The sequence below is a fragment of the Beta vulgaris genome, chromosome 6 (genome assembly GCF_026745355.1).
Source record: "Beta vulgaris subsp. vulgaris cultivar EL10 chromosome 6, EL10.2, whole genome shotgun sequence".
Taxonomy (NCBI): Eukaryota; Viridiplantae; Streptophyta; class Magnoliopsida; order Caryophyllales; family Amaranthaceae; genus Beta; species Beta vulgaris.
The window spans coordinates 59,218,439-59,243,918 of record NC_079207.1 but is presented as its reverse complement, the minus strand read 5'-3'; the positions used below and the strand labels follow the sequence as shown (position 1 = coordinate 59,243,918).

Genomic DNA, 25,480 nt, shown 5'->3' with positions numbered 1-25,480 from the left:
AGCAAAAACACAAATACTAGTGTGATTAATTCTTGTAAACAACCAAGAACAATTACTTCTTCGTTCCTTACAAGTATTACTCTGACTACTCTATTAATTATTCTAGCAAGTCACTGAATTATTATGTGAAATACTATTGGATTTATCTCAATTTACTTCCTTTTATATTAATTACAACACTCTTTTTTTAAGGGGGCAACACTTCTTATCTTTAGGTGTTTCAATTTACACAAATGCAACATTATATATTCTGAATATCCTTTATCTCTATCTTTCTCCTCTTCACATAGGATCACATTTTATCTCAATTTTATTTTTGTCCTCATCTAATTAATGTATCTCCCTCCATAATGCAACTAAATCAAATGCGGCAAAGTACGTTTCAAAATATAAACTTGTGACTTTACTTAGACTTAGAAAATATTAATGACCACAGCTACGTTGGAACTTGGAATACGTAAAAGTCAAATCAAAACAAAAACAAAAAGGATGAGTAAACATGAAAGATTGATCATCCACCTAGATACGATTAGCAGATTGATGAATGAATTCAACTTATGAGCTGTTCAAACCTCAACATGTGACAAATGCCCAATCCATATGTTCGGGGTCTATCTTTAAGGAAAGATGCCGTATCCAGAACCTCACATTCTATTGTACGTCTGACCTAATTTTGGGCTGAAGCGAATGCTAGATCACAAACCAGATGCCTCAAGCAGATTTTTTGAGACCCGATCCTGCCCGTGATCACCTCTAATATTTCAAATACGTCAACTGGTTGTACAAACGTTGATCAATAAGGAACAAAGAAAAAGCAAAATATTCTTTACATTCCTCATTTAGAAAAATTACACATTAAGGTTTACACTAAAGATTCCTCATATAACAATCAATTCTTTGAACTTCCCAAGTAACACCTGTATCAGAGATGCTTTCAGCATTCAAGCTCGGATGTACATCCCAAAAGAAAAAGGGTAGAGAGGAATAAGATTCCCTCTTTTTATCATTTTGAAAGAGATGTCAAAAGTCGCATACGACGGATTCTATTCCGGTGCGAATTTGCCAATCATAATTCTATATAACTACAAGTTTTGTGGCTCAAATATTCATCTACAATCAGAGCCTTAAAATAGAAAAGGCAGGATCTCAATACGTACCAAAATGAGTATCTGGAATGAAAATGATTTATATTTCTCTCATCTGTTCTCAATGTCCAAGAAGCACAAAGACCATCCAGATGATCCAAGTAAAGAGCGGAAAAGTGGGCACCATACATATGGAGACCAAATCGATGCTGAAGCTGAAAAGTTCATACAGAGAAAACATGAGATTGGTGCTCAAGAGAATCAAGAGGATGTCGACGCTGAAGCTGAGGATTTCATTGAGCACGAGCACCTAAAATTTGAACTTAGCAAATGGATGTCCATGAATATGGATGATGCCAGTATCTTAAAACAAGTGGTACGCAACGCATGCACAGTAACTACAATAATACATAATAATGCCTGTTATATTTGTTTGTCATCTCTTTCTTTTATTGTCTTCTCTGAGAGAGGCATGTTCTGTTAGCTTAGCACACTTATTTGGTTAGCTTCAAGTGCACCGTGTATGTAATCATTTGGAGATGTATACTTAATAAACATTCTTCATAAAGTTTCAAGTAAATCTCCAAAGCTCATAGCATGTATTCTAGCACACAATATATAGTGTCTGCAAAATTACATAGAATCTATCAAACTTCAAAGCCAGACAGATAAATATTTATTTCTCTACTAATAAAATGTAGAGGCCATAATAACCAATAATTTGATAGGTAACTTATAGAAGCCATAATAATTATGATGTAAGTGTAACGACACCCTCCAAAGTGTTGGATGATAAATCTAAACTCAAGAATCCAAGAATACTCACTAGAACACTTGAAAACACTCGAAACTAGGATAGTTACCAAATCACAAGAATAAATTTACACGCCAAAGATAAAACTCAATGCATAAACTAGAAATACAAGGTTTTTTTTATAATCACTCAAAGCTAGTTTATTATTACTACTAGCTCTCTATATATAGTGAATGATGTTTGGGCTTATTTCCTGGTTTAAGCTTACCAAGGATAATCCAGCCCAATAAAGGCCTTAGAACCTCCAGTGGGCCCCACCTGTGACGGTGCATCCCAGCTGTCAGTGCCCCCCAGCTGGCCTACAGTTGGGAAATCCCCAGCACTATAAATACTCAACCCCCTCATCAATGAGAAGGTATTGAATTCTTACCTAACAAACCAGAGCATCTCTCTCTAGACTTTATCTCTCTAAGCTTGATCACTGACTTGAGCGTCGGAGAGGCGATCCCGGAACAACCCCCGGGGCAGTCTAACCGTTACTTTTGCAGGATTCCGGCGTACGGATTTGAACTCAGGACATTCGAATCTGACCCGGTACTCCCTAAGCAAAGGAATCAGAACCCTTAATTTCTAGACAGAAACAGTTTGGCGCCGTCTGTGGGGATAGTACAAAAAGTTACTTCGCCACCACTCACTCAGATTTATTCATCCAGCTACTCAGCTCAGAACGCCAATTGACCATGGCACCAACCAAAAACACTCGCGGCAAGCCAGCCTCCGAGCAGGTCTCTCGGCCAGAGAGGGGCCACTCGCCCGCACATAATCGGGATCCCCCAATCCCCCGACCGGAGCGAGGCCATTCGCCTGCGCATAACCGAGAGGCCGAGCGGACTCCCTCACCAGCTCGGAGGTCACCTACCGTCCAAACTCTGGACCCTCGGTCAGTGTCCCAGCACATCCAGCACGTGGAGCCTCAGCCGCTCTTCGCGTCTGACCTGGCCCTCATCACGGCTCAGCTCCAGGAGACATTCCAAAAGGGTATGATGGACATGATGGCCATGCTTCAGCAGAGGCAACCACAACAAGTCGTCCCGCTCAACCAGCATGAACCCAGGGAGCGCACGGTCGTCCGCTCTCAGAGGGACAACTCTCGTTCTAATCGAGACCCGCAGCCTAGCCGGCCACGGTCCGATGCGAGAGACCCGAGCCACCGGGAAAGGGAAAAGTCCGCGCGACAGGGGTCGGCCCGTCAGCATGCAGAGACTCACGTATCTAAATCCCCAAGGGGGGGAGCGGGTCGGAAACCCCAAGACGCTCGAGATTTCCTCAACAACAAGAAGCGCCTCAGCCAAGGCTATGACGCTCGGGACTTCCTCAGGAAGAAGGCAAACGACCGAGAGGGTCAAGGAGACTCGGCTCATTTTCAGCCTCCTAAGCTAGCTGGAGGAGGGCTCAAGTTCCTGATCCCCTTCAGTCAGGAAATCCTAGGGACTCAGCCTACGGGTAAAATTAAAACTCCCCTGATCGAGCCATTCAAGGGCCTAACCGACCCAGATGATCATATGGCTAGTTACAAGGCTCAAATGAGCGTGCAGACAAGCTGCGAGGCAACTTGGTGCCGCTTCTTCCCTACCACCCTCAGAGGGTTGGCTCTGAATTGGTTCCAAGAGCTGCCGGCGGGAGTCATCACTGACTTCGCCATATTGGAGCACCTCTTCATCCATCAATTCGTAGCGGGAAAGAGACAAAGAAAAACCAGCCTTCACCTCATGGGGGTGAAGCAAGACAAGAATGAATCCTTGTCGGACTCTATCAAGAGGTTCAACGAAGAGTCTCTCAAAATAACCGACCTACAGGACGCTGTAGCCTTCGCCGCCCTCATGTCCGGCCTCCAACCGGGTCGGCTCAGATGGTCATTGGCCGAGAATGAAGTCAAGACCTACTCGGAAGCCATGGCTCGGGCCCAGAGGTTCATCCAAGCAACGGATATCTGCCGTTACTTGACGAGGTGGCAAAAAGGAAGGATGAAGGGAGTCTGGGGTCAGCCTAAGCATCAAAGAACAGGGGGCCGAGGGGAACGGCTCACTGACAATGGCAACGACCCCCGATTCAATAAAAACCGGAAGGAAATCTACTTTGGCATCCGGGACAAAAATTGGCTTCCCAGGCCAACGCCCATCCGGACGTCATCGTCTCGGAGGGACAAAAGTTTGTGGTGTGACTACCACAAAGACTGTGGTCACACCACCAATGACTGTCGGGAGCTCAAGAAATCCTTGAACGGTCTGGCCGACCAGGGCAAGCTCAACCACTACCTCAAGCGTTCGAGCGAGGAAAAGGGAAGCAAAGGTGGGTCAGTCGAACAGTGGGACACCGAAGGCTTCATTGGTGTCATCGCTGGAGGATTTGCGTCGGGAGGCCTAACGGCCGAGCGCGCAAGGCTCACCTCCAGAACCTTAAACATCAGGTGCTTGATGTTCAGCTCCCCCGAGCAAGCTGCCCCGTCATGACATTTGGGGAACCTAGTCGGACGTTGCATGTTCCGCACGACGACCCCCTTGTCATCGAGCTCAAGGTGGCGAATACAAAGGTAAAGAGGGTATTGGTGGATAGCGGCTCATCGCTGATATAATCACCCTTGACTGCTCAAAAAGCTGAAGTACACCGAACGGGATGTTACCCCCATGGCTCAGCCACTCATAGGCTTCGGGGGCAACTCTGTTCACCCGGTCGGATCAATAAAATTACCCACTCGGATGGGTGAAAAGGGTAAGGGGAGAAGCCTACCGATCGACTTCTTGGTGGTAGACATCCCTTTGCCTTACAACATAATAATGGGGAGGCCCATGCTAAACAAGGCCAAGGCCGCCATCTCCACCTACCAGCTCCTCTTGCAGTTTGAGACTGATGACGGGAAGGTAGGAAAAATTCAAGGCGACCAACAGGCCGCAAGAGAGTGCTATGTGAATAGCCTCAAAAATACCGACGTCCAAAAGGACTCGGACAACGACGTCCAAAAGGACTCGAAAAAAAGAAAAGTATGAAGGGGGTCAGCCCTCAACGAGCCTCGGGGTGTACATAACTGAAAACCCCAAGCTATGAACGTCCTCAACCAGCCGAAGAGGACGAAGAAGTCGCGATCGGCCAGGACCCCGGTCGGACTGTCAGGGTAGGCAAGGCCATGGACCCGCAAACAAGGCAAGATATCATCCAAGTGCTCAGGAGTACCAAGATGTCTTTGCCTATGAGGCCACAGAAATGCCGGGGCTCGACCCGAAAATCATGTGCCATGAGCTTAACATCAAAGAGGGGTTCAGACCTATCAAGCAGAAGCTCAGGCACCAAGGTCCCGAAAGAATGCCGCGGCAGCAGCAGAAGTCAAGAAGCTGCTCGAGGCGGGTTTCATAGAAGAGTGTCAATACTCGGAATGGCTAGCCAACGTGGTCTTGGTCAAAAAGCCGAGTGGGGCATGGCGAATGTGTGTCGACTTCACCGACCTTAACAAAGCCTGCCCAAAAGACAATCACCCTCTGCCAAAGATCGATAGGCTGGTCGATTCAACGGCAGGGCACGCCCTTCTCAGCTTCATGGATGCAAATGCCGGCTATCATCAAATTCCATGGCCGAGAAGGATAGGGTTCATACAGCTTCATCATCTCAGGGTGTCTACTGCTACAAAATGATGCCGTTCGGCCTCAAAAATGCCGGGGCAACATATCAGCGTACCGTCAACAAAATCTTCAGCGACCAATTGGGTCGGAACATTGAGGTATACGTTGACGATATGATAGTCAAAAGCAAGGCCCAGTCGGATCATCCTGAAGATCTGAAAGAAACGCTGAGCACCCTAAGGAAGTACCGAATGATGCTCAACCCTAAGAAATGCGTCTTCGGGTTAAAGGGGGAAAGTGCCTCGGATTTCTGGTGGATGAGAGAGGTATAGAGGCCAACCCGGACAAAATCAAAGCGGTCTTAGAAATGAAATCGCCTCGGAATGTTCGGGAAGTACAGCGCCTAACCGGCTGCTTAGCGGCACTCGGTCGGTTCCTCTCCCGGTCGGCCGATAAAAGCTTGTTGTTCTTCAAGGCCCTGAAGCGAAAAGAGTTCGCATGGGGACGAAGCCGAGCAAGCCTTCGCGACCTCAAGAATCACTTGGCATCTTTGCCCAAATGATCTCCCCCTTGCCGGGGGAACCCCTGTTTATCTACTTGGCTGTCTCGGACTACGCTCTTAGCGCCGTCCTGATAGCCGAGCGAGAAGGAAAGCAACATCCGGTGTACTTCATCAGCCACGCCTATAGGGGGGCCGAGGCGAAGTACAGCGATGTTGAGAAAATGGTCTTTGCCTTGGTGATGGCGAGCCGGAAGCTCAAGCCCTATTTTCAAGCACATCCCATCAAAGTCCTAACCGGACAACCGCTCCGGAAGCTTATTATAGAATATCACTCGAGTCGGATGAGTGATTGGGCAGACCAGTTAGCAGATTTTGGGCTCGAGTTCGAGCCCCGAAGAGCCATCAAGGCCCAAGCACTCGCTGACTTCATCACTGAATGCGCAACTCGACCCCCGGTCGGATCGCAAGAGGAGTGGGAATTGCTTGTGAGGTCATCCACAAAGAGTGGTTGTGGAGCCGGTTGGTCATCAAACCCCGGTCGGAGAAAAAATTGAATATGCTGTTAATTCGAATTTCTCGGATCTAACAATGAAGCCGATATGAGGCTCTCATCCTCGGAATCAGCTATGCATCCTAGCTGGGGCAACCTCAATCCTAGCCAAGTCCGACTCACAACTCATAGTGGGTCAGATTTGGGACTATGAGGCCAAGGAGGATAACATGAGGATGTACTTGGCCAAAGCCCGAGCTGTCATTGCAAGGTTGTCCGGATTCCGGATCACCCACATTCCTCGCTCGGAAAATCAGCAGGCTGATGCACTGGCTCGGATGGCTAGTTCTGCTGAGGGGTCGGCCCCCAGAACCATTACTTGGGAAGTGTTGAAGGAACCTAGCATAAATGCTAAGGAGCAGCTCGTACTCAATCGATCCTCAAACTGGATGGGTGAAATTGTGGAGTACTTGCGAGACGGGACCTTACCCAGTGATCCTAAAGAAGCCGACCGGATTAAGCATAAGTCTGGTTGGTTCCTTTGGCATGAAAGGCAGCTCTATAAAAAGTCTTTCACTCATCCCCTCCTCAAATGTATAACTCCCGAGGAAGGAAATTATGTCCTCCGGAAATACACCAAGGAGCCTGCGGAAGCCATCAAGGGGTCGGACTATAGCCGGAAAGGCGCTAAGAGCAGGGTACTATTGGCCTACCTTAAAGGCTGATGCATCGGATTTAGTCCGACGGTGTCCCTCCTGCCAGATCCACTCGGACATTCCGAGGGCGCCGGCCACTCCCCTCACCACCATTCAAGCAGTCCTGCCTTTCGACAAGTGGGGCATGGACCTGCTCGGACCTTTTCCCCCAGCTTCTGGGCAAAGGAAGTTCCTAATTGTGGCAATTGATTATTTCACCAAGTGGACCGAAGCCGAGCCACTGGCGTCAATTACTGACAAGCAGGTTCAGTTGTTCATATGGAGGAACATCATTACCCGGTTCGGAATTCCGAGAGCCTTGGTATCAGACAATGGCCGACAGTTCAACAGTGGGCCGACTCGAGAATATTGTGCCCGGTTCGGCATTCAAACAAGGTTTTCAGCGGTCTCCCGCCCTCAGACCAATGGGCAAGCCGAGTCGGCTAATAAAATTGTCTTGAAAGGTATCAAGAAGTCCCTTGATGCCGCTAAAGGGGCATGGGTAGACGACCTTCCTGGAGTACTCTGGTCGGCTCGAACAACGGTTAAAGAAGCCACGGGGCATTCTCCTTTCGGCTTGGTCTATGGAAGCGAGGCTGTCCTTCCGGTCGAGGTGGGAATCCCCTCCCCTCGGATGACGTTCTACGAGTTCGACCAAAATGAAGAAGAAAAGCCCATCAACTTAGACCTATTGCCAGAAACCCGAGGCAATGCTTTGCTACAAGCCATCCGGTACAAGCAAAGAATCACAAGGCATTTTAACCGGCGAGTAAAGCCTCGGCCAATCAGTCTAGGCGACTGGGTCGTCCGAAAGGTCGAAGCCACTGGACTTTCCCATCTCAAAGGAAAGTTGGGGGCAAATTGGGACGGCCCTTACAAGGTTACAGAAATCATCAAGCCAGGGACATTCCGACTCGAATCTCCCGAAGGGGTCCCCCTGGCTCGCCCTTGGAACCTAGATAATCTCAAAAGATTCTATGTGTAACCTTTTTTCGTTACTTGCACTAGGGGCATGATGTAAGGCCAGCAGTACCTGGTCGGGTCAGCAAGCAAATCAAATTGTAACTCGGACTTAACCAGTCCATGTATCAAGTCGGTCTTATACCCCAGAAATGAAAGAGACCTAACCAGTCTAATTATTTTGAACAAAAAGGCAAGCAAAACTTAACCAGTTTATTGTCTATCGAATGCTGTAATATTGCAAATAACGAAAAATATGCGACAAATGACAAGTTGCAAAATAGTAGTTGTATTCCAATTGATCAAAAGTTGTAAAATACAACCAAAAGTTTACAAAAGCATAGGGTCGAAAGCAGAAAAGCTAAAAGGCCGACAAGGCCAAAGCTAAGAAAATCCTAAGAAAGCTAAGCAGAGGGACCGACGGCAGGTTGCTCTGGGGGAGGTGGCTCGGTGCTGCCAGCGTCTTCTTCTTCTTCACCATCGGAGTCGCTATCCGAGCTCATCTCTTCAGCCATCTTGGCCTTGATCTCAGCTGCATCGGCCTCGGCCAACTCCTGGTAGCGAGACCAGACTGAATTCCAGTCGGCCTCGGGACAGGAATCAGCAAAGGCTACCTTAAGCCTAGCAAGCGCCTCGTCCTCGCCCATCTTATGGGACGACTGGCCCACGTCGGCGCAAAAGTCGGTACAGTCGTCCGACTTCTGCCAGGCGCTGAACCATTCCGCCTGAGAACGAGAAACGGCCGCTTGGGCTTCCTTCAGTTGAGCCTCGGCCGAGGAGAGTTTGAGCCGGACCTCTTCCAAGTCCTTCTCGGCCTGAGCCTGTTTGGTCTCGGCCGTAGCTTTGGCGGACTCAGCGTTGTCCTTGGCAAGAGTAAGGTTGGTCCTTTCGACCTGCCAATCCTCCCTCTCTTGTTTCCAGGTCGCCTCGCCATCATCAATTTTTTTGTTGGCTTCCTCCAAGCGGAGCTCGGCCAGGCGCTTAGCTTCCTTGGCCTGGTAGACCTCGTCGAAGTGCTTCCGAGCCGCCTCCTTCAGGCTCTGAACCTCCTGCACCAACGTGAGCCGGTCCTCGGCTACCTTGGTCATCCGGATGGAAAACAGCCAAACAAAGACAAGTTAGAAAATGAAGATGAAAAAGTAAAAGGAGGAATAAGGCTAGGGCACTTACATCCATCCAAGAGCGAAAAAGTTCGCTCGATTCGTTTCTCCCATTTACCGCGTTGATATGATCTCGGTCGGTTTGGGTAACCAGTATCTCCAAGGCACTGGCAATCCGTTCTTTCTTGTCCGTCTTGGACATTTGAGTAAAGGGGACCGGCGCCTCGGATAAGGTCTGCTCGGTGTGCGAGGTCCCCTGTACGTGGCTCGGACTTCGCACCGGCTCGAAGTCCTCTGGGTGAAGGGAAATGTGTGTCCCCTCGTCCCCCGAAGCCGGGCGGGGGCTGTTCACCTCAACAGAAGGCTCTTGCCTTGCCTTCTTGGCCGAGGCCTCCTTCTCGGCTCGGGCCTTCGCCAAGGCCTTCTCCGTCATTTCCACCCTCTCTTCAGTGCGCTCCTTGCGCTTCCTCGGCTTAGGGTTGGAAGGATCCTGCAAAGCACATTAAAAGTTGGTGAGAAATTGAAAAACCTAAAGCCAAACCGGGTCGGATAGAGAAGTATCTTACCTTTGGCTTAGAAGGCTTGTAAATTTTATTCGCCTTCATCTCGGCCCTAATCCGAGCAGCCTTCAGAGCGGCGGAGGTTAGTCGTTCGGCCATGTCCGGGTCTGTTTCCTTTATGTAAGCAAGAGAAGCCTCTGTAAAAAGACAAACAGTTAGCAAAATATAGCAAATAAAGCAAAAACAAGTCAACCGGACCCCCTTGTTGCCGAATTACCCTTGGGAAAAGCCGGGCTCAGACCAAACGCGGCCAGGAAGTGCTCATCTTTAAAGAACTTGCAGCTCGGGAGCCAGTTCCCCGCTACAAAAACTTCGCCGCCGTCCACTATTTTAGCCTCTAACTGCATGTATATAGCAGCCACGGCTTCGTCTTCCGACAACTCGGGCACTTTGAAATTGAGGCAGTGATTTGGGTCGTCAGATGGAGGCACGATCGGGATGCCCCATTCTCCCCCATAGTAGACGAAGGCAAAGCACCGGCGAAACCCCTTTTGAGAAGTGGGTAAGTCAAGAACGGTTCGGTAGCCTCGCCGAGCTTGGAAACACCACCACCCAGGTCCGTGATCCCCCGCTGGCATTTCAAAAAGCTTGTACAAATGGCGCCAGAGCGTAAGGGTCGGCCTAACGCCGATGATGTCACATATTACCTGAACCGCCAAGATTCCTCCCCATGAGTTTGGAGAAAGCTGACCCAGGCATAGGTTATAAGCATTCAAGATCTCCTTCTCGAACGGGGTCAGCGGGAATCTTAAGCCCATCTCCATGGCCTTGTAGTAAAAGGCGGTACATCCAGGGGGTGGGCTCAGAATAGTGTGACTAGCATCGGGACGGACCAGTATGTAGGGGTCCTTTATTTGGAACTTCGCTGCTTGGCCTCGGGCATCCTCCAATAAGGCCTTTATTAAAGATGGAAGTGGAAATTTGGCGCCCGGACCGCCTTTGGGGTCGATCTCGGGATACGCGAGCCGACCCGATGTAGAGGCTTCGCCTTCCCTCCTGGCATAGCTATCCTAACTACACCATCAGACAAATATTTGTCTAAGTAACTCCTCGAAGAAGGATAGGCCAGGGACACCTCCCAGGGTAGGGGATGGTACCCTCGGCCTCCTCCTCCTCGGCTTGCGAAGGAGTACTTGGGAGGGAAAGCGCCTCAGGCACTGCCGAGGGATCCGGGCAACTTATTAAAGTTGACACCAAAACCATTCCCATACCCCTCACTTCCTCGGCTAAATTATAAGGAGGTGAGGGAGGGGGTGTCACTGACTCGGACGAACTCCCCATTATTTATCAACAGAAGGGGGTCGGCCGATTTTATTAAAAGAAAGAGAAGAAAAACTTAGTAAAAAAGCAAAACAAAGGCGTACCTGGTCGGACGAAGAAGATGGGGCTCGGACTTAGAGAGAGAAAATGCTCTAAAGTAGAGAGAGAGAGAGCAGAAAACTCAAATTTAGAGAGAGAGAGAATTGTAAAAGTGACAAAAATCTCTCCCCTCTCTCCTACTTATAGGCAGAATCCTCGATTCCGCGTGCCACGTCACAACTTGGACCGGGCCTTGTGTCTTCAGCACCTTAATGGGCCTCCCAACTGCCCAAAACTGTTCAATAGGCACAACCCCTCGGAATATCAATCGTCACAAAAGTCATGAACAACCAGAAGTTGAATCGCCACCATGTTTCCAAGCACCCCAATAATCCACCGTTGCCACGTGGCATTTGGGTTCCCAAGAAACAATTAAGTTCACCAGCTCAATATTGCCAGTTCATCAGCTCAAGGTTACCCACTCGGTCACCTCAGCCAGTGGTCCAAAACCTTAGGCACCGGCTCGGACAAGCATGGGGCTCATTGGCCCCTCATCCGAGCCGCGTCCACCTAGCTCAGCCCTTGGAGGCACTCCTCCTTGGTTGAGTAAGTCTCCTAAGTCCCAGATTGACTTAGCGAGAGCAGGCACCGGCTCGGACAAGCATGGGGCTCATTGGCCCCTCATCCGAGCCGCGTCCACCTAGCTCAGCCCTTGGAGGCACTCCTCCTTGGTTGAGTAAGTCCCCTAAGTCCCAGATTGACTTAGCGAGAGCAGGCACCGGCTCGGACAAGCATGGGGCTCATTGGCCCCTCATCCGAGCCGCGTCCACCTAGCTCAGCCCTTGGAGGCACTCCTCCTTGGTTGAGTAAGTCTCCTAAGTCCCAGATTGACTTAGCGAGAGCAGGCACCGGCTCGGACAAGCATGGGGCTCATTGGCCCCTCATCCGAGCCGCGTCCACCTAGCTCAGCCCTTGAAGGCACTCCTCCTTGGTTGAGTAAGTCTCCTAAGTCCCAGATTGACTTAGCGAGAGCGGGCACCGGCTCGGACAAGCATGGGGCTCATTGGCCCCTCATCCGAGCCGCGTCACCTAGCTCAGCCCTTGGAGGCACTCCTCCTTGGTTGAGTAAGTCTCCTAAGTCCCAGATTGACTTAGCGAGAGCGGGCACCGGCTCGGACAAGCATGGGGCTCATTGGCCCATCATCCGAGCCGCGTCCAACCGGCTCGGCCTTAGTAGGCCCTCCTTGACTGACTAAGCGAACGAGGATACCGGCTCGGACAACCATGGGGCTCATTGGTCCCTAGGCCGAGCCGTACACCAAACACACCTCTCCTTGAGGAGATCGGGTCAGCACTCAAGCCACCCCTCTCCTAAGGGAGACCGGGTCGGCACTCACGCCACCCCTCTCCTTGAAGAGACCGGGTCGGCACTCAAGCCACCCCTCTCCTAAGGGAGACCGGGTCGGCACTCACGACACCCCTCTCCTTGAAGAGACCGGGTCGGCACTCAAGCCACCCCTTTCCTAAGGGAGACCGGGTCGGCACTGAGGCCATCCCTTCTCCTCGAGGAGACCGGGTCGGCTCTCAAGCCACCCCTCTCCTTGAGGAGACCGGGTCGGCACTCAAGCCACCCCTCTCCTTTAGGAGACCGGGTCGGCACTCAAGCCACCCCTCTCCTTTAGGAGACCGGGTCGGCACTCAAGCCACCCTCCTCCTCGAGGAGACCGGGTCGGCACTCTAGCCACCCCTCCCCCTTGAGGAGACTGGGTCGGCACGTGCCCTCCTTTTCTGCCTAAGAAGCAGGGCAACCTGGGTTCCAAACTGTCTAGGTTCCGCCACGAACTGGAAATATTTCAGCAAGGCCTCGATATTTCTCATTCCTGGCGTGGGGCTAATTGTTTGGGCTTATTTCCTGGTTTAAGCTTACCAAGGATAATCCAGCCCAATAAAGGCCTTAGAACCTCCAGTGGGCCCCACCTGTGACGGTGCATCCCAGCTGTCAGTGCCCCCCAGCTGGCCTACAGTTGGGAAATCCCCAGCACTATAAATACTCAACCCCCTCATCAATGAGAAGGTATTGAATTCTTACCTAACAAACCAGAGCATCTCTCTCTAGACTTTATCTCTCTAAGCTTGATCACTGACTTGAGCGTCGGAGAGGCGATCCCGGAACAACCCCGGGGCAGTCTAACCGTTACTTTTGCAGGATTCCGGCGTACGGACTTTGAACTTAGGACATTCGAATCTGACCCGGTACTCCCTAAGCAAAGGAATCAGAACCCTTAATTTCTAGACAGAAACAAATGATATATATAGTGAATGAGAGCAGCAAGATAATAAAAAAACTACAAGCAAACCCTACGGAAAACCGTTCATATTGTAATGGTTTAGGAGTTATACAATCACCTTAATTCAAGCCTCTAATAAATGCACCATCAAGGAGATGTTATGTGCAGCAAATGATGAGCAAAAGATGAGCTTAAAGCTCTCCTAATCACACATAAAACAAACTGTCATCATGAGAAAGCTACTAAGTCCTCTAAGCCTTATTACAAAATATTATCAAGCACATTCAAGCAAATAAAAGATGCCCAAATAGAACTTAGGCTTTAACAAACACAAACGCCATCTTCTCCTTGCTTCAGACGTCCAAGTTTTAAGGTAGCGACAATAAAGAATCTCCAAAAAGGCGTCAATCATACTCCCATGTAAAATAAGTGATAAACTTGGCTTGAGCAACCTTGAATTGTAAAATGATCCAAAGCTAGTGATTGAAAATATCATTTAATTTTAATGTTTTGAGTCGCCTTGGCGCACATGCATTGATTGCTCTTCCTTTGAAAAAAATTCGACCACGAATTTGTCGATTCTCAAAAGCACAAACTTATCAAAAGAAATAAAAACCTTATCAAATAGTGTATGCTGCACCACGAAACCATGATAAAAGAAGTTATTGAAAGATCATCTTGAACCGCGACTTGGTGATCATGGTGATGATCAACAATGCTCTCATCAACCCCAAAAGTATGATTAAACGAATTTGGAGGGGATTCGAAAATGGTATCAAATTGTTTCACAACTACCTTCTTTTGTAAGTCCTGAATAGTAGTTATTGTAGGACTCCGCACCAACATCTTCCCTCAAAGAGAGAACCACAAAATTTTCCTTGATCTCCTTGTTTTTAGTTGTTTCTTAGCTTTGATTAACAACAATATTCTCTTCCATATGATGCTCTACAGAATCTGAAATCCTCCACACTTTCATGTGTGATTTTTTGTTCTAGGAAAGTATTGAAAATTAGGTGCTGACACGTTTTCATGGCTTCTTTTATCTGACAAAAAGTAGATTAAATATCTTCAAATTGTCTGCGGATTGGAGTGTCATCATTTTTTAGAAAATTCAGTTTTCTTGGTACTTGTAAAGCCATTTCAGCCATGGCATTTCATCTTTTGTTTTGTCTTTTTTATCCTCCTCATTATCCACTAATTTTCTCTCCAAGTTCTCTAATTTTTGTGTGATAACCAATAACCTAGTAAGACCTCCATCAGCCATTTTTTCCAACTTTTTGCTAGAAATATTACAATTACAAGTGATGAAAACTAACAAAACTTAGAACCTTTTTCAAGGCTCACATCGAGAAGAGACTCTCAGGGAGAGGCACGAGAAAATATAAGTCTGATTTGCAGGTGAACAAGATGCCGAGTCTACCTCTAACAAGTTCTCGAAACTGAAAATAACATTGAGACTCTTAAAGGCTTACATATTATTAGAATTCGGGGAAAAATAAGTCGAAAAAAAAAACTCCTTAAAAGCTGTCCGAATGAAGGACAAATCTTAGTCTGAAATCCAGTGTGTTGTTTTCCTTCCGTTTTGTCGCGGTCCGAACAAATGCGCCCAGTTTGATAGCTATAAATATATTTAAAAAAATCTGAAAAAATTTATGAGTAACCTAGAAAAAATCTTCAGATTTGAAAAAGGAAACACCCGATTTGAACTCCTTTAGCCAAAGAAATCCTCCTCCAAAGTCAGGTGAAAAACTGGATGAATTCTGACCATTTTGTTTTACCACCAAAATGTGATTTTTACGATGAATCTTATCTCCGATACCAGATGATGTAAGTCTAAAGACACCCTCCAAATTGTTGGATGATGTATCTAAACTCAAGGACCCAAGAATACATACAAGAACACTGGAAAACACTCGGAACTAGGATGGTTACCAAACAATAAGGACAAACTCAATGGTTTGGGGTATAAAAGGTTTTTTTTATAATCACTCAAAGTTGATTTCTTATTACAATTAGCTCTCTATATAAAGTAAATGAGAGCACTAATATTATGAAAAGACTGTCACCAAAACCCTAGGAAAAACCGTCCATATTGTAACGGTTAAGGAGTTATACAATCTCCTTATTCAAGCCCTCTAACGCATCATCAAGAAGTTGTTATGTGCGGTAAATGATGAGCGAAATATGAGATTAAAACTCTCTTAATCATACAAAACAAACGGCCTTCATGAGGAAGCTACTAACTCCTCTAAGCCTTGTTACAAAATATTATCAAGCACACTTAGCAAATAAAAGAGGCATTAACAAACACACGCCATCTTCTCCATGTTTCAGACATCCATGTTCTAAGGTAGCGACAAGAAAGCATCTCCAAATGGGCGTCAATCATACTCCTACGTAAACTAAGTGACAAACTTGGGCTTGAGCAACCCTAAATCTTAAGATGATCCAAATCCAGTAACTGAAAATATCATCTAATTTTAAGGTTTTGAGTCGCCTTGATGCACATGTATCATGGTCTCTAACCTTTGAGTTATGACTTGTAACATCCTAGCAAGTTCGGCATCCACCATGATTTTACTATATTGCTAGACTATTACAGTTACAATAAAGAATCTGCGCGTAACTTCAAACAACCGAGCGAAAACGTAAAAACAGCCTTGGCACTCTCAAAGGCTTACAGATTATAAAAATTCAGGAAAGATAAGCAGATTCAAAAAAGAAACTCCTTAAAAGCTACTAAGGACATTGTATAACTCCTAAACCGTTACAAGATGGAGATTATGTATAATTCCTAAGCCGTTACAATATGGACGGTTTTCCCTAGGGTTTTGTTAGTAGTCTTTTCATTATCTTGTTGGTCTCATTCACTATATAGAGAGTTAATAGTAATAAGAAATCAGCTTTGAGTGATTATAATAAAAAAAAACCTTGTGTTTCTAGTTTATGTTTTGAGTCTTATCTCTGGCTTAGAACCCCAGACCATTAAATTTGTCCTTGTGATTTGGTAACTATCTTAGTTTCGAGTGTTTTCAAGTGTTCTTGTGAGTACTTTTGGGTCCTTGAGTTTAGATTCATCATCCAACAATTTGGAGGGTGTCTTTTACACTTACATCATTTGGTATCGGAGATTTAGTGAAGAGATCCATCAGAAAAAATCGCGTTTTGGTGGTAAAACAAAACGGTTAGAATTCATCCAGTTTTTCACTTGACTTTGGAGACGATTTCTTTGGCTACAGAAGTCCAATTTGGGTGTTTCTTTTTTTGAATCTCGATAAAATTTTGTCTAGGTTACTCATGAATTTTTTTCAGATTTTTTTATATATTTATAGCTATCAAACTTAGCGCCAGAAAGAAGCAAATCCAGCGCACTCCACCCGAAAAGAAGATTACTCCTTCGTCCGGACATCAATGAGTTGTTATGTGCAGCAAAAGATGAGCTTAAAACTCTCCTAATCACACACAAAACAAAAGACCATCATAAGAAGCTAATAACTCCTCGAAGCCTTATTTCAAAATATTATCAAGCACACATTAAGCAAAAAGAAAAAAAAAAAAAAAGAGGCCCAAATAGAACTTAGGCTTTGACAAACACACACGCCATCTTCTCCCTATTTCAAACATCCTGAGGTAGCGACAAGAAAGCATCTCCAAATGGGCGTCAATCATACTCCCGTAAAATAGGTGACAAACCTGGGCTTGAGCAACCTTGAATCAAGATGATCCAAATCTAATAATTGAAAAAGATCATCTGATTTTGATGTTTTGAGTCGCCTAAATGCATGATGCTGCTAACTTTTGAGTTATGACTTGTAACATCCTAGCAAGTTAAGTATCCGCCATGATTTCATTTTTTTGCTAGACTATTACAGTTACAATGAGGAATATGCCCGTAAGTTCAAACAAAAGAACGAAAACGTGGACGGCCTTAAGACTCTCAAAGGCTTATAGTTTTCGGAAATTGATGAAAAAATAAGCGGATTCAAAAAAAGAAACTCCTTAAAAGCTTTCCGGACGAAAGAGAAATTTTTCTTTGAAGTTAAGTGCACTTCTTTTTGGTGCAGTAACATGCCCAGTTTAATAGCTAAAAAATTCAAAAAAATCTTTAAAATATTGTGTATTCTAGACAAAAAGTTACACAATCAGAAAAAGAATCACCCAAACCCTTCAAAGTCGGGACCAATAACAGTTTTATTCTTCTCCAAAACTCGATTTTCTCGACGAATCTCTCCGCCAAAGCTCTTATACCAGATGATGTAAGTCTAAAGACGCCCTCCAAAGTGTTAGATGATGAATCTAAACTCAAGAACAAAAGAATACTCACAAGAATACTTGAAACACTCGAAACTAGGATACTTACCAAATCACGGTGACAAACTCAATGGTTTGGGGTTCTAGCTAGTGATAAGAGTCAAAGCACAAACTAGAAACACAAGGTTTTTTTATAATCACTCAGAGCTGATTTCTTATTACTATTAGCTCTCTATATATAGTGAATGAGAGCTGCGAGATAATGAAAAGACTGCAAGCAAAACCCTAGGGAGAACAGTCCATATTGTAACGGTTTAAGAGTTATACAATCTCATTAATTCAAGCCCTCTAATAAATGCATCATCAAGGAGCTGCTATGTGCAGCAAATGATGAACAAAAGATGAGCTTAAAACTCTCCTAGTCACACACGAAACAAACAGCCATCATGAGGAAGCTACTAACTCCTCTAATCCTTATTACAAAATATTATCAAGCACACTTAAGCAAATAAAAGAGGCCCAAATAGAACTTATGTTTTACCAAACACACACGTCATCTTCTCCATGCATCAGACGTCTATGTTCTAAGGTAGCGATCAGAAAGCATCTCCAAATAAGCATCAATCATACTCTCATGTAAAATAAGTGACAAACTTGGGCTTGAGCAACTTTGAATCGTAAGATGATCCAAATCCAGTAATTGAAAAGACCATCTAATTTTAATTTGAGTCGCCTTGACGCACAAGTATCAAGTTAATAATCCAAAGAGTTAAATGTGCCCAATTAGATCCCACAATTAAGCTCATATATGAAAGCAATCAACCCCCTAGAGATAGACATTAATGATTAGTGAGTCTAGCCGAACAAAGTTAATAATTTTTTTTTAGTGTGTAGGTGTATCAATCTCCAAGTAAGAAGGGGAAGGAAAGCAGCAATAAGAATCCCGAGTAAAAACAAAACAATGATGAGGCGGGAAGAAGTAGAAGTAGAAGTAGCAGGGTTAAAAAGAGAATCTGGAGTTTTGCTAGAAAGATTAAAGCAGAGGAAAGAGAATGTCATTCAACAAATTGAATGATCTCAATGTAAAACGGAGGGACTAGACCACTTGAGTGTCTAGTAGTTTCATATGGTGACTTTAGATTCAAGCTGTCAATAGATCCTAACATCTTCTCCATTTGTATTCTATTTTCTCTTTGATCTCATAGCTCCTCTTCTAATTTCTACTGTGGTTTTCTCAGATTAGTGGATCCCTTGAAATTCCCCTACTCTATAACAGTAACCTGAACCTGGGAGCCTGGGACGACAAGTTCCACAGTGATAAAGCTTATCATCAAAAATTTAGACTATCTCTCAAATGAAAGATCAATATGTGTATACTAACCTTCATTCAGCGGTTGTAGCGATAAATTTGCTCTACACGGTATGAAGTTCTATCTGAAAGTTTACCGCAAAATTACGTACTTCCAACACTGAAGCAGGAGAGACAGATAAAAAGGCATGTCTCAGAATTTATTCAGTTATGTAATAAATAACACAAAAACAAAATCAATAAACAATGAAAAATAATGACAGACAACTTAAGGTAATGATTTGTTTGATTTTTTTATCTGTAAGACTATTACAAGGCATTGACAGCAAAATAGGGTGCAAATGGAATCATTCGGAAATTACCATCATTTTTATTGTGCAATTCCGTCACTCAGTGGCCGCGAGAATTCAGCAACTGAGCCAGTAGAACAGCCCGAAGTAGGCTCTGAATACCATTCGTTCTCTTCTCGAGTGATGAAGGTAGCCTCTGCATGAACATTATACTCTCTATCAGTTGCAGCATAAAAGGATGATGCTATATGCGAAAATAGATCCAGATCGCATGAAGTGTGGAAGGTATGAGTTTAAGGTAACTTGATGGTGCAAATTATTATATTCTCATTTCAGCCTTTAAGAATAGACATATACAAGACAGACTGTCTCAACTATACCAGATATGAAGACATCCTTGTATGTTTCCTCATCATAGATAAATTGTGGCGGATCTGGAGAACCAATCCCAACAATAGTGCTCCCGCTGCATTAAAAATAATGCCAAAGATTAGTTAAGGCATTATAGAAGATCCTATCAGTCATTGCAATTTTAAATTATGATCTACTCTATGGAGGGTTGTTGAAAGAATTTCGTTTCCTTGACTAACACAATTTAGCAATATTTTGAAGTTTTATATCATTTACATAGTCTAAACGTGTAGATACTTAGATAGTACTTATATTGGGGCTTCACGTTCATAATTATATGGCGTGTGTGACAAGGCGAATGTCAAAATTACATTCCAATTGTAGGTCGTGCACATATTCAGCCATTCGCACACGCAAGAATGTCAGAATCTACTGCCTGTATAGGGATTTTGAGGGTAATGAGCAGAATCCTCATTTAGATTCACTAGCAAACTTTGTAATCTTACCTTCCAGACATAAAAACAGCATGATATTGCCCACGACTGGCTGCAATTATCCTTTGTTTTAATCTTCTCAGAGTTGGAAGAACTTCAAATGCAGGAGGCTCTGGAAAATGTTGCGATTAAAATATAATCCAAGAGATCTATGCTATGAATTAACATATCTAGACATCACCAATTGACAAATTATTAAGGAAGAAGAAGATGATTTGATTAGTAACAAAAATTGCAGCAAATGTAAATGATATTCAAGCATGTGAGAGGCTTAATTTTTGCCCCAATGAACTCAAAGCTCAACAAAACACTCATCAACATTCAACATGATTTCTCCCTCCCTAATATGCTTATATATAGTGCTTCTCTTCTCACATACTACCTATCTTATTCTTCAAGCTACTAGCGAGATAACAAAAATTCTACAACCCAATGTACCCCTCTCCATAATATGATTCATAGCAATCTATGGAGCTAACTTGACACTAAAATGTCGTAATGACATCCTATATATATTTGATGCAAAAAGAAAAAATGACTGATCAGTGATCACCACCATCACTGTGTATAATAAAAAAACACTCATGTTTATCTTCCAAATCTTGTTGGACTCCAATATGTTAGGTGTAACATCAACCCAATGCAATAAATCATATATTCATATCCTATGAGAAACTCTTCTTACAAAATAATCATCACCATGATTAGTACTTTTGAAATCAAAATGGCTCTTCTCACAAGTCACAACTATGTGTTCCCTTCTTCATTGAAGCTGCCTGACTTTGCAGGCAGAAAAAATATCAGTATTTTAGACACTAGGACCCCATAAACTGAATACAAGACCTACCCAAATCATTGATACAAATATCTTGAGAGATCCCCTCTCTTGAGATTTTCTCCAGCAAAGACAATGGATCGACCTTGCTAGTTTGATCCAAACGAAGGCACTGCAAAAATGAAATAGATGCTTACAGATACAGATTACTCAAAAGCAAAAGATCTTACAGCATATACAGCACTCTGCAAGTGTTACACCGATACTACCTACCTTGTAAACTTGGGCAGTAGAGCACGCTTCTGGGGGCTTTATTAGGACCATTGGAGTGTCCAAAGGTATTGGCGGTGGAACATCTTTAACTTCCTAAATAATAGAAACAAATTAAGCAGCAGAAAAATATCGAACAAATACATTACTGTATAATATGTGATGAAGCTTTAAGTTAAGTTTTAAAACAAGAGAAACAGCGAATGAGCGAAAGAGTGAGATCATCCATCCTCCCCCTCCCCTTCTCTCTATATATATACACATAATTCTCAATTATCATACAGAGACATAAAAATATATAGAAGAGTGAGCTAAGTTCATTAGTAACTTAAAAAGATTTATACCTAACACTTTTAACACTTATATCTTAGATTATTATGTCTTTACATAGCTCAAGTAACTCTCTCAGATAATAGGATTAAACTTACCCAAGCAGCAACTTCAAAATAGATTGTCTTAGAGTTGTCACTACAAAAAGGACTTGTTTATGACAAAACATATGTACCGACCAAATTATAGAAGGAAAATATGTCCTCCCAACTTATGCCAAGAGATGCTCTAATATCTCAAAATTCAAACATTCAGATTACTTTTAAATAAGATGCTGGTAAGAAAACCAGTCAGTAGGCTGTAGGTCCATTTTTTGTTGCACCTAGCTGCAAAGACTGTTTATAATTTTCTTACTTTACACTCTTAGTCATATATTCAAAATTAGCCAGTAAAATGGACTTTTTCACAGGCACCACCTAAATCGCATAATAGAAAATTGGTAAGCAGACTAGAAATTGGATTGAATGAAATCTGTTTTTCTTTTTTCTTCCTAATAACATACCTCACCCCTGCCAGTACAATATGCTACTCCATTAGAGAAGAAGAAAGGAATATCAGACCCTATCTCACTTGACCATTCTTGAAGTTCTTTCTCCGTTGCAATACCCCCGCTAAATTGATTAGCTGCCCAAAGAGCCGTAGCAGCATTGCTACTTCCTCCTCCAAGCCCGGCTCCTGTGGGAACCTTCTTATCAAGATGAATCTGTTCATTGACATTCAGAGTGATAAATACTGATAACTTATCTGAAGTAAACATCTGAATTCCCTACTGAAGGATAACACTAGAATACCCAAAAATACTTGTCGCTGCCTGTCTTCTGGCGATACAACTTTAGGGCTTTGATTATCTGAAGACCACAGTTCAAAATCCAGTCCGTCAAAGAATTATCTGTAGCACCATACATATTTTATAGAGTATATACTGCAACAATTACCAGATTTCTATCATCCAGGGGGACTCCAGGCACATTTGTTGATAGACTATCCTTGGTCTTTGAAGGTGACAAAGAGAATTTAATTTTATCCCCCAAACTGATTACCTAAGAAAAACCACAATAAACAATAAATTATCATCTAGAAAATCCATATTTGCAAACAAACTTATACTCCTATAAATATATGCAAATAGTTTAGAATGTCCACAGCAATTTGGGTATCTTACAAAAATGGAGTGTCCTAGAAGTTACTCTCATAGAAATTGCCAAAACGACAATATGATATGCAAATAGTGCATATATCGGATAAGTTTGTACAATCTGTCCGAAATGTACTCAAATTACCAACATACTACGATTTGTTAGGCATAATTTTTACTTAAAACCCATACATAATTGGAGAAATTCCTAATTTCGACCCAGAAGGAACGAACAATGTTCATACCATGTAGGAGTAATACTGCAAATATGTGAAGTATATGACAAATTTTTATACAAAATTACTAATGTATAGCAAATTAGAAATGTCCTTTATGAAATTAGTAACGTTGTAAGTTGTAACATATGTGACTAAATTTTGGTAATGATGTGAATTTGTATTTGTAAAGCTCCATAAATGAACTTACATGGAATAGGGATGCCAAATCATGATACCCATCCTCCCTCTTTCCAGTTATTCTCAGAAAGACATTCACCTGTAATTCACAGTATCAAAGCAGAATAACATATGCAATTAAACACCACTACAATAAAACCATAAAATTAAAATTACAAATAAATTAAATTTGCTATAGCATAAGAAAAAGAGAAGATTTTTACACCTTACAAGGTGAGAAAAGAGTGAGCCTAGAAAGACCAGCTTCCTTATCTACTTCATCTGCTAATTTGTTCAGTTTCTCTTCTGGGTTATATACAATCTAACAACACAGCCACAAAAACTATAATAAATTTAGAAATGAGAATTAATATTGTTAAATTAAATTATTCAAAAAATAAATATAAAATTACCTCAATTTTTCTTCTTTCCCCAGATTGTTGTGGGTCAAGAGAAGACATGGGTTTGAAAGATGGGTGCCTTCCAAGATTAATTTTTTGGTAATTAGGAGACCCATTTACTCTAATTGTAGAAAAATTGCTTCTTTTCGTTGAATTGAAAGAGTTGTAGAGAATTGAACTGTGAAGAAATTGAGTAGAAGCCATTAGTGTACACTGTAATTAGGGAGTTTAGATTGTGCCAATTTTGCATAGAAAAGGATGGGATTAGTGATTATGAGAGAAGTAAACGTTTGTAGTTAATAAAAGAAGACAAAATTGAACTGAGAATTCCGAGCAATTACTGAATTACTGAAGAGGAGCCAAAAAGAAGTTAGGAGCATGTATTATGTTCATGTATGATGTTGGAATTTGCAAAGAGGAGAAATGGTATGAACCCGAAGGACGGTTTTCATTGGATATCTCGATAGAAATGGAAATATATTGTGATTTTTTTTTATTCATTTTTTCTTTGATAATATGGGAAATCGAAACGAGTATATACAGGTTTTTTTTGACACATACAATCAAATATCTACATTATTATCTAAAGTAAAATCATTTAATTTTATGTGGCAAGTTCATGTTCACCAAGCAATTCTAGAGTCACAAACTAAAGACTCTCAAATCTGGTGTCCACGTGACATGTCAATATATTGTGGCCGAAAACTCATTGTAAAATGATACTCATTCATGATTTATGTTACTGTGGTATTTAAATTAGGCAATTAATATCATTATCTCATATGAGATTTCCGGAAATCAAACATATCCTATTTATATGTTAATTAGGGTTACAATTACGCAATTAAAATCTCAAATTCATATACTTTCGGCCGCAATTTATAATTGACATATTGTTTACGTTCGAAATTTTTAATAACCAACTAAAAATGACAATTAATTTAAATTATCAATTAATCTTAATTATTGTCTCCGTTAATGGTAATTCCCAATCAATCATTTAATTTAAATTGATAGTACCGAAATTCTTAACATTCATCAATCCTATATTGGTTACATTTCGAATTCAAACATGGCAATAAAAAATAATTTATCAATCAATCAATAATTATGTTAATTGTTAATCAATCATAATTTTGGGTACTAATTAGCTAATTAACCTAAATACTTCCTCCGTTTTATTTTAAATGCAACAAATAGGTATTATTTGTGAGATATAAGATATTCATTTGTTGCATTTAAAACGAAACAGAGGAAGTATGCGAATTTAACATAGCATTTTTTTAAGTAAATGGTGAAGTTTTATCTTGGATGATCACTACTCACTTTCGTCTTTCCAATTTGCATAGTGATGCCAACTTCTTCCCCCTGACCCCTATCTCTAAGTCAACATTAAGCTCTCCACAAAACATAACACAAGCACATAATCCAACCAAAAAAGGCCCCCTAAAGTTGAATATTCGAATTTTCTAGATGTTGAATCTATAGTTTTAACATTTTTTCGTGGAGACCATCTTTATTCCCACAATGTGTCCACTATGTTCACATATCATATCAATAGAAGCAATGAGGTTTGGGCTTATGTTGAATACGCTAAGACAACAATACATGATTTTCGTCCATATTTTGATTTTTCGAGTATGATGTTATATGATCTAAAATGCATTCCACCAAGAGCTTACAAGATTGATGATGAGTATTTTGAAGATATTGATTTAAACAATACGGAGTATTGTGTTGTTAACAACAAAGTATTGGTTGAATATCTATCAAGTGATTGATACGTAGTAATTAAAGTCATGATATTGTTTTTTATGATATTTAAATTCGAATAATGTAGTTGTCATAACCATTTTTTTTATCTAGCACCTTATTTATTTATTTCTATGGATATTCAATGTCTAATAAAATCGAATAATGAAATAATATTGAGCTACTACTTTATTCCTTTTATCAATGTACTTATTTTTTTCTCACATGTCACTGTCAAGTTATTAATTTATTTGCTTTCTCACCATCAATTATTATTTACTAAATGAATTCTTTCACCAATATATTGATTTTGATGATGCATTTATAATAATATTGAGCAAGTTTGACCCATTTAAAGTTGTCACCATCAATTCATATTAACA

General features: G+C 42.6%; 2 protein-coding genes across 5 annotated transcripts in view; one reads left to right on the top strand and one right to left on the bottom strand.

Moving 5' to 3' along the window:
* LOC104897135 (4-diphosphocytidyl-2-C-methyl-D-erythritol kinase, chloroplastic) overlaps positions 1 to 23,843 on the bottom strand; it is a 53,461-nt gene extending 29,618 nt beyond the window's left edge. The window contains exons 1-13 of one of the 4 annotated variants that reach the window (XM_010683958.4): positions 23,358 to 23,843; positions 23,171 to 23,266; positions 22,976 to 23,044; positions 22,350 to 22,454; positions 22,206 to 22,262; positions 21,917 to 22,117; positions 21,088 to 21,180; positions 20,887 to 20,986; positions 20,052 to 20,151; positions 19,575 to 19,660; positions 19,267 to 19,390; positions 18,977 to 19,064; positions 1,161 to 1,300 (exon numbers count right to left, since the gene is read on the bottom strand). In XM_010683958.4, the coding sequence (XP_010682260.2) occupies positions 19,275 to 19,390; positions 19,575 to 19,660; positions 20,052 to 20,151; positions 20,887 to 20,986; positions 21,088 to 21,180; positions 21,917 to 22,117; positions 22,206 to 22,262; positions 22,350 to 22,454; positions 22,976 to 23,044; positions 23,171 to 23,266; positions 23,358 to 23,549 (1,215 nt within the window). In that variant the 5' untranslated portion in view covers positions 23,550 to 23,843 and the 3' untranslated portion in view covers positions 1,161 to 1,300; positions 18,977 to 19,064; positions 19,267 to 19,274. Of the gene's footprint in view, positions 1 to 1,160; positions 1,301 to 1,373; positions 1,396 to 14,622; positions 16,797 to 18,976; positions 19,065 to 19,266; positions 19,391 to 19,574; positions 19,661 to 20,051; positions 20,152 to 20,886; positions 20,987 to 21,087; positions 21,181 to 21,916; positions 22,118 to 22,205; positions 22,263 to 22,349; positions 22,455 to 22,975; positions 23,045 to 23,170; positions 23,267 to 23,357 lie in introns of those variants that run through there. The other 3 variants (XM_010683962.4, XM_010683959.4, XM_048647417.2) reach the window with 3 other exon arrangements.
* Positions 1,162 to 18,797, top strand: LOC130592029 (uncharacterized). Its single transcript, XM_057396065.1, has 2 exons — positions 1,162 to 1,461; positions 18,483 to 18,797. The coding sequence occupies exons 1-2, from the start codon at positions 1,162 to 1,164 to the stop codon at positions 18,507 to 18,509; spliced, it is 327 nt and encodes a 108-aa protein (XP_057252048.1). The 3' UTR covers positions 18,510 to 18,797.
* Positions 23,844 to 25,480: the final 1,637 nt, after the last annotated feature.

Coding starts and splice junctions, on each gene's coding strand:
- LOC130592029 (XM_057396065.1), top strand. CDS start 1,162: ATGAGTATCTGGAATGAAAATGATTTATATTTCTCTCATCTGTTCTCA. Junction 1,462..18,482: donor CCAGTATCTTAAAACAAGTG/GTACGCAACGCA, acceptor ATTTTTTTTTAG/TGTGTAGGTGTATCAATCTC.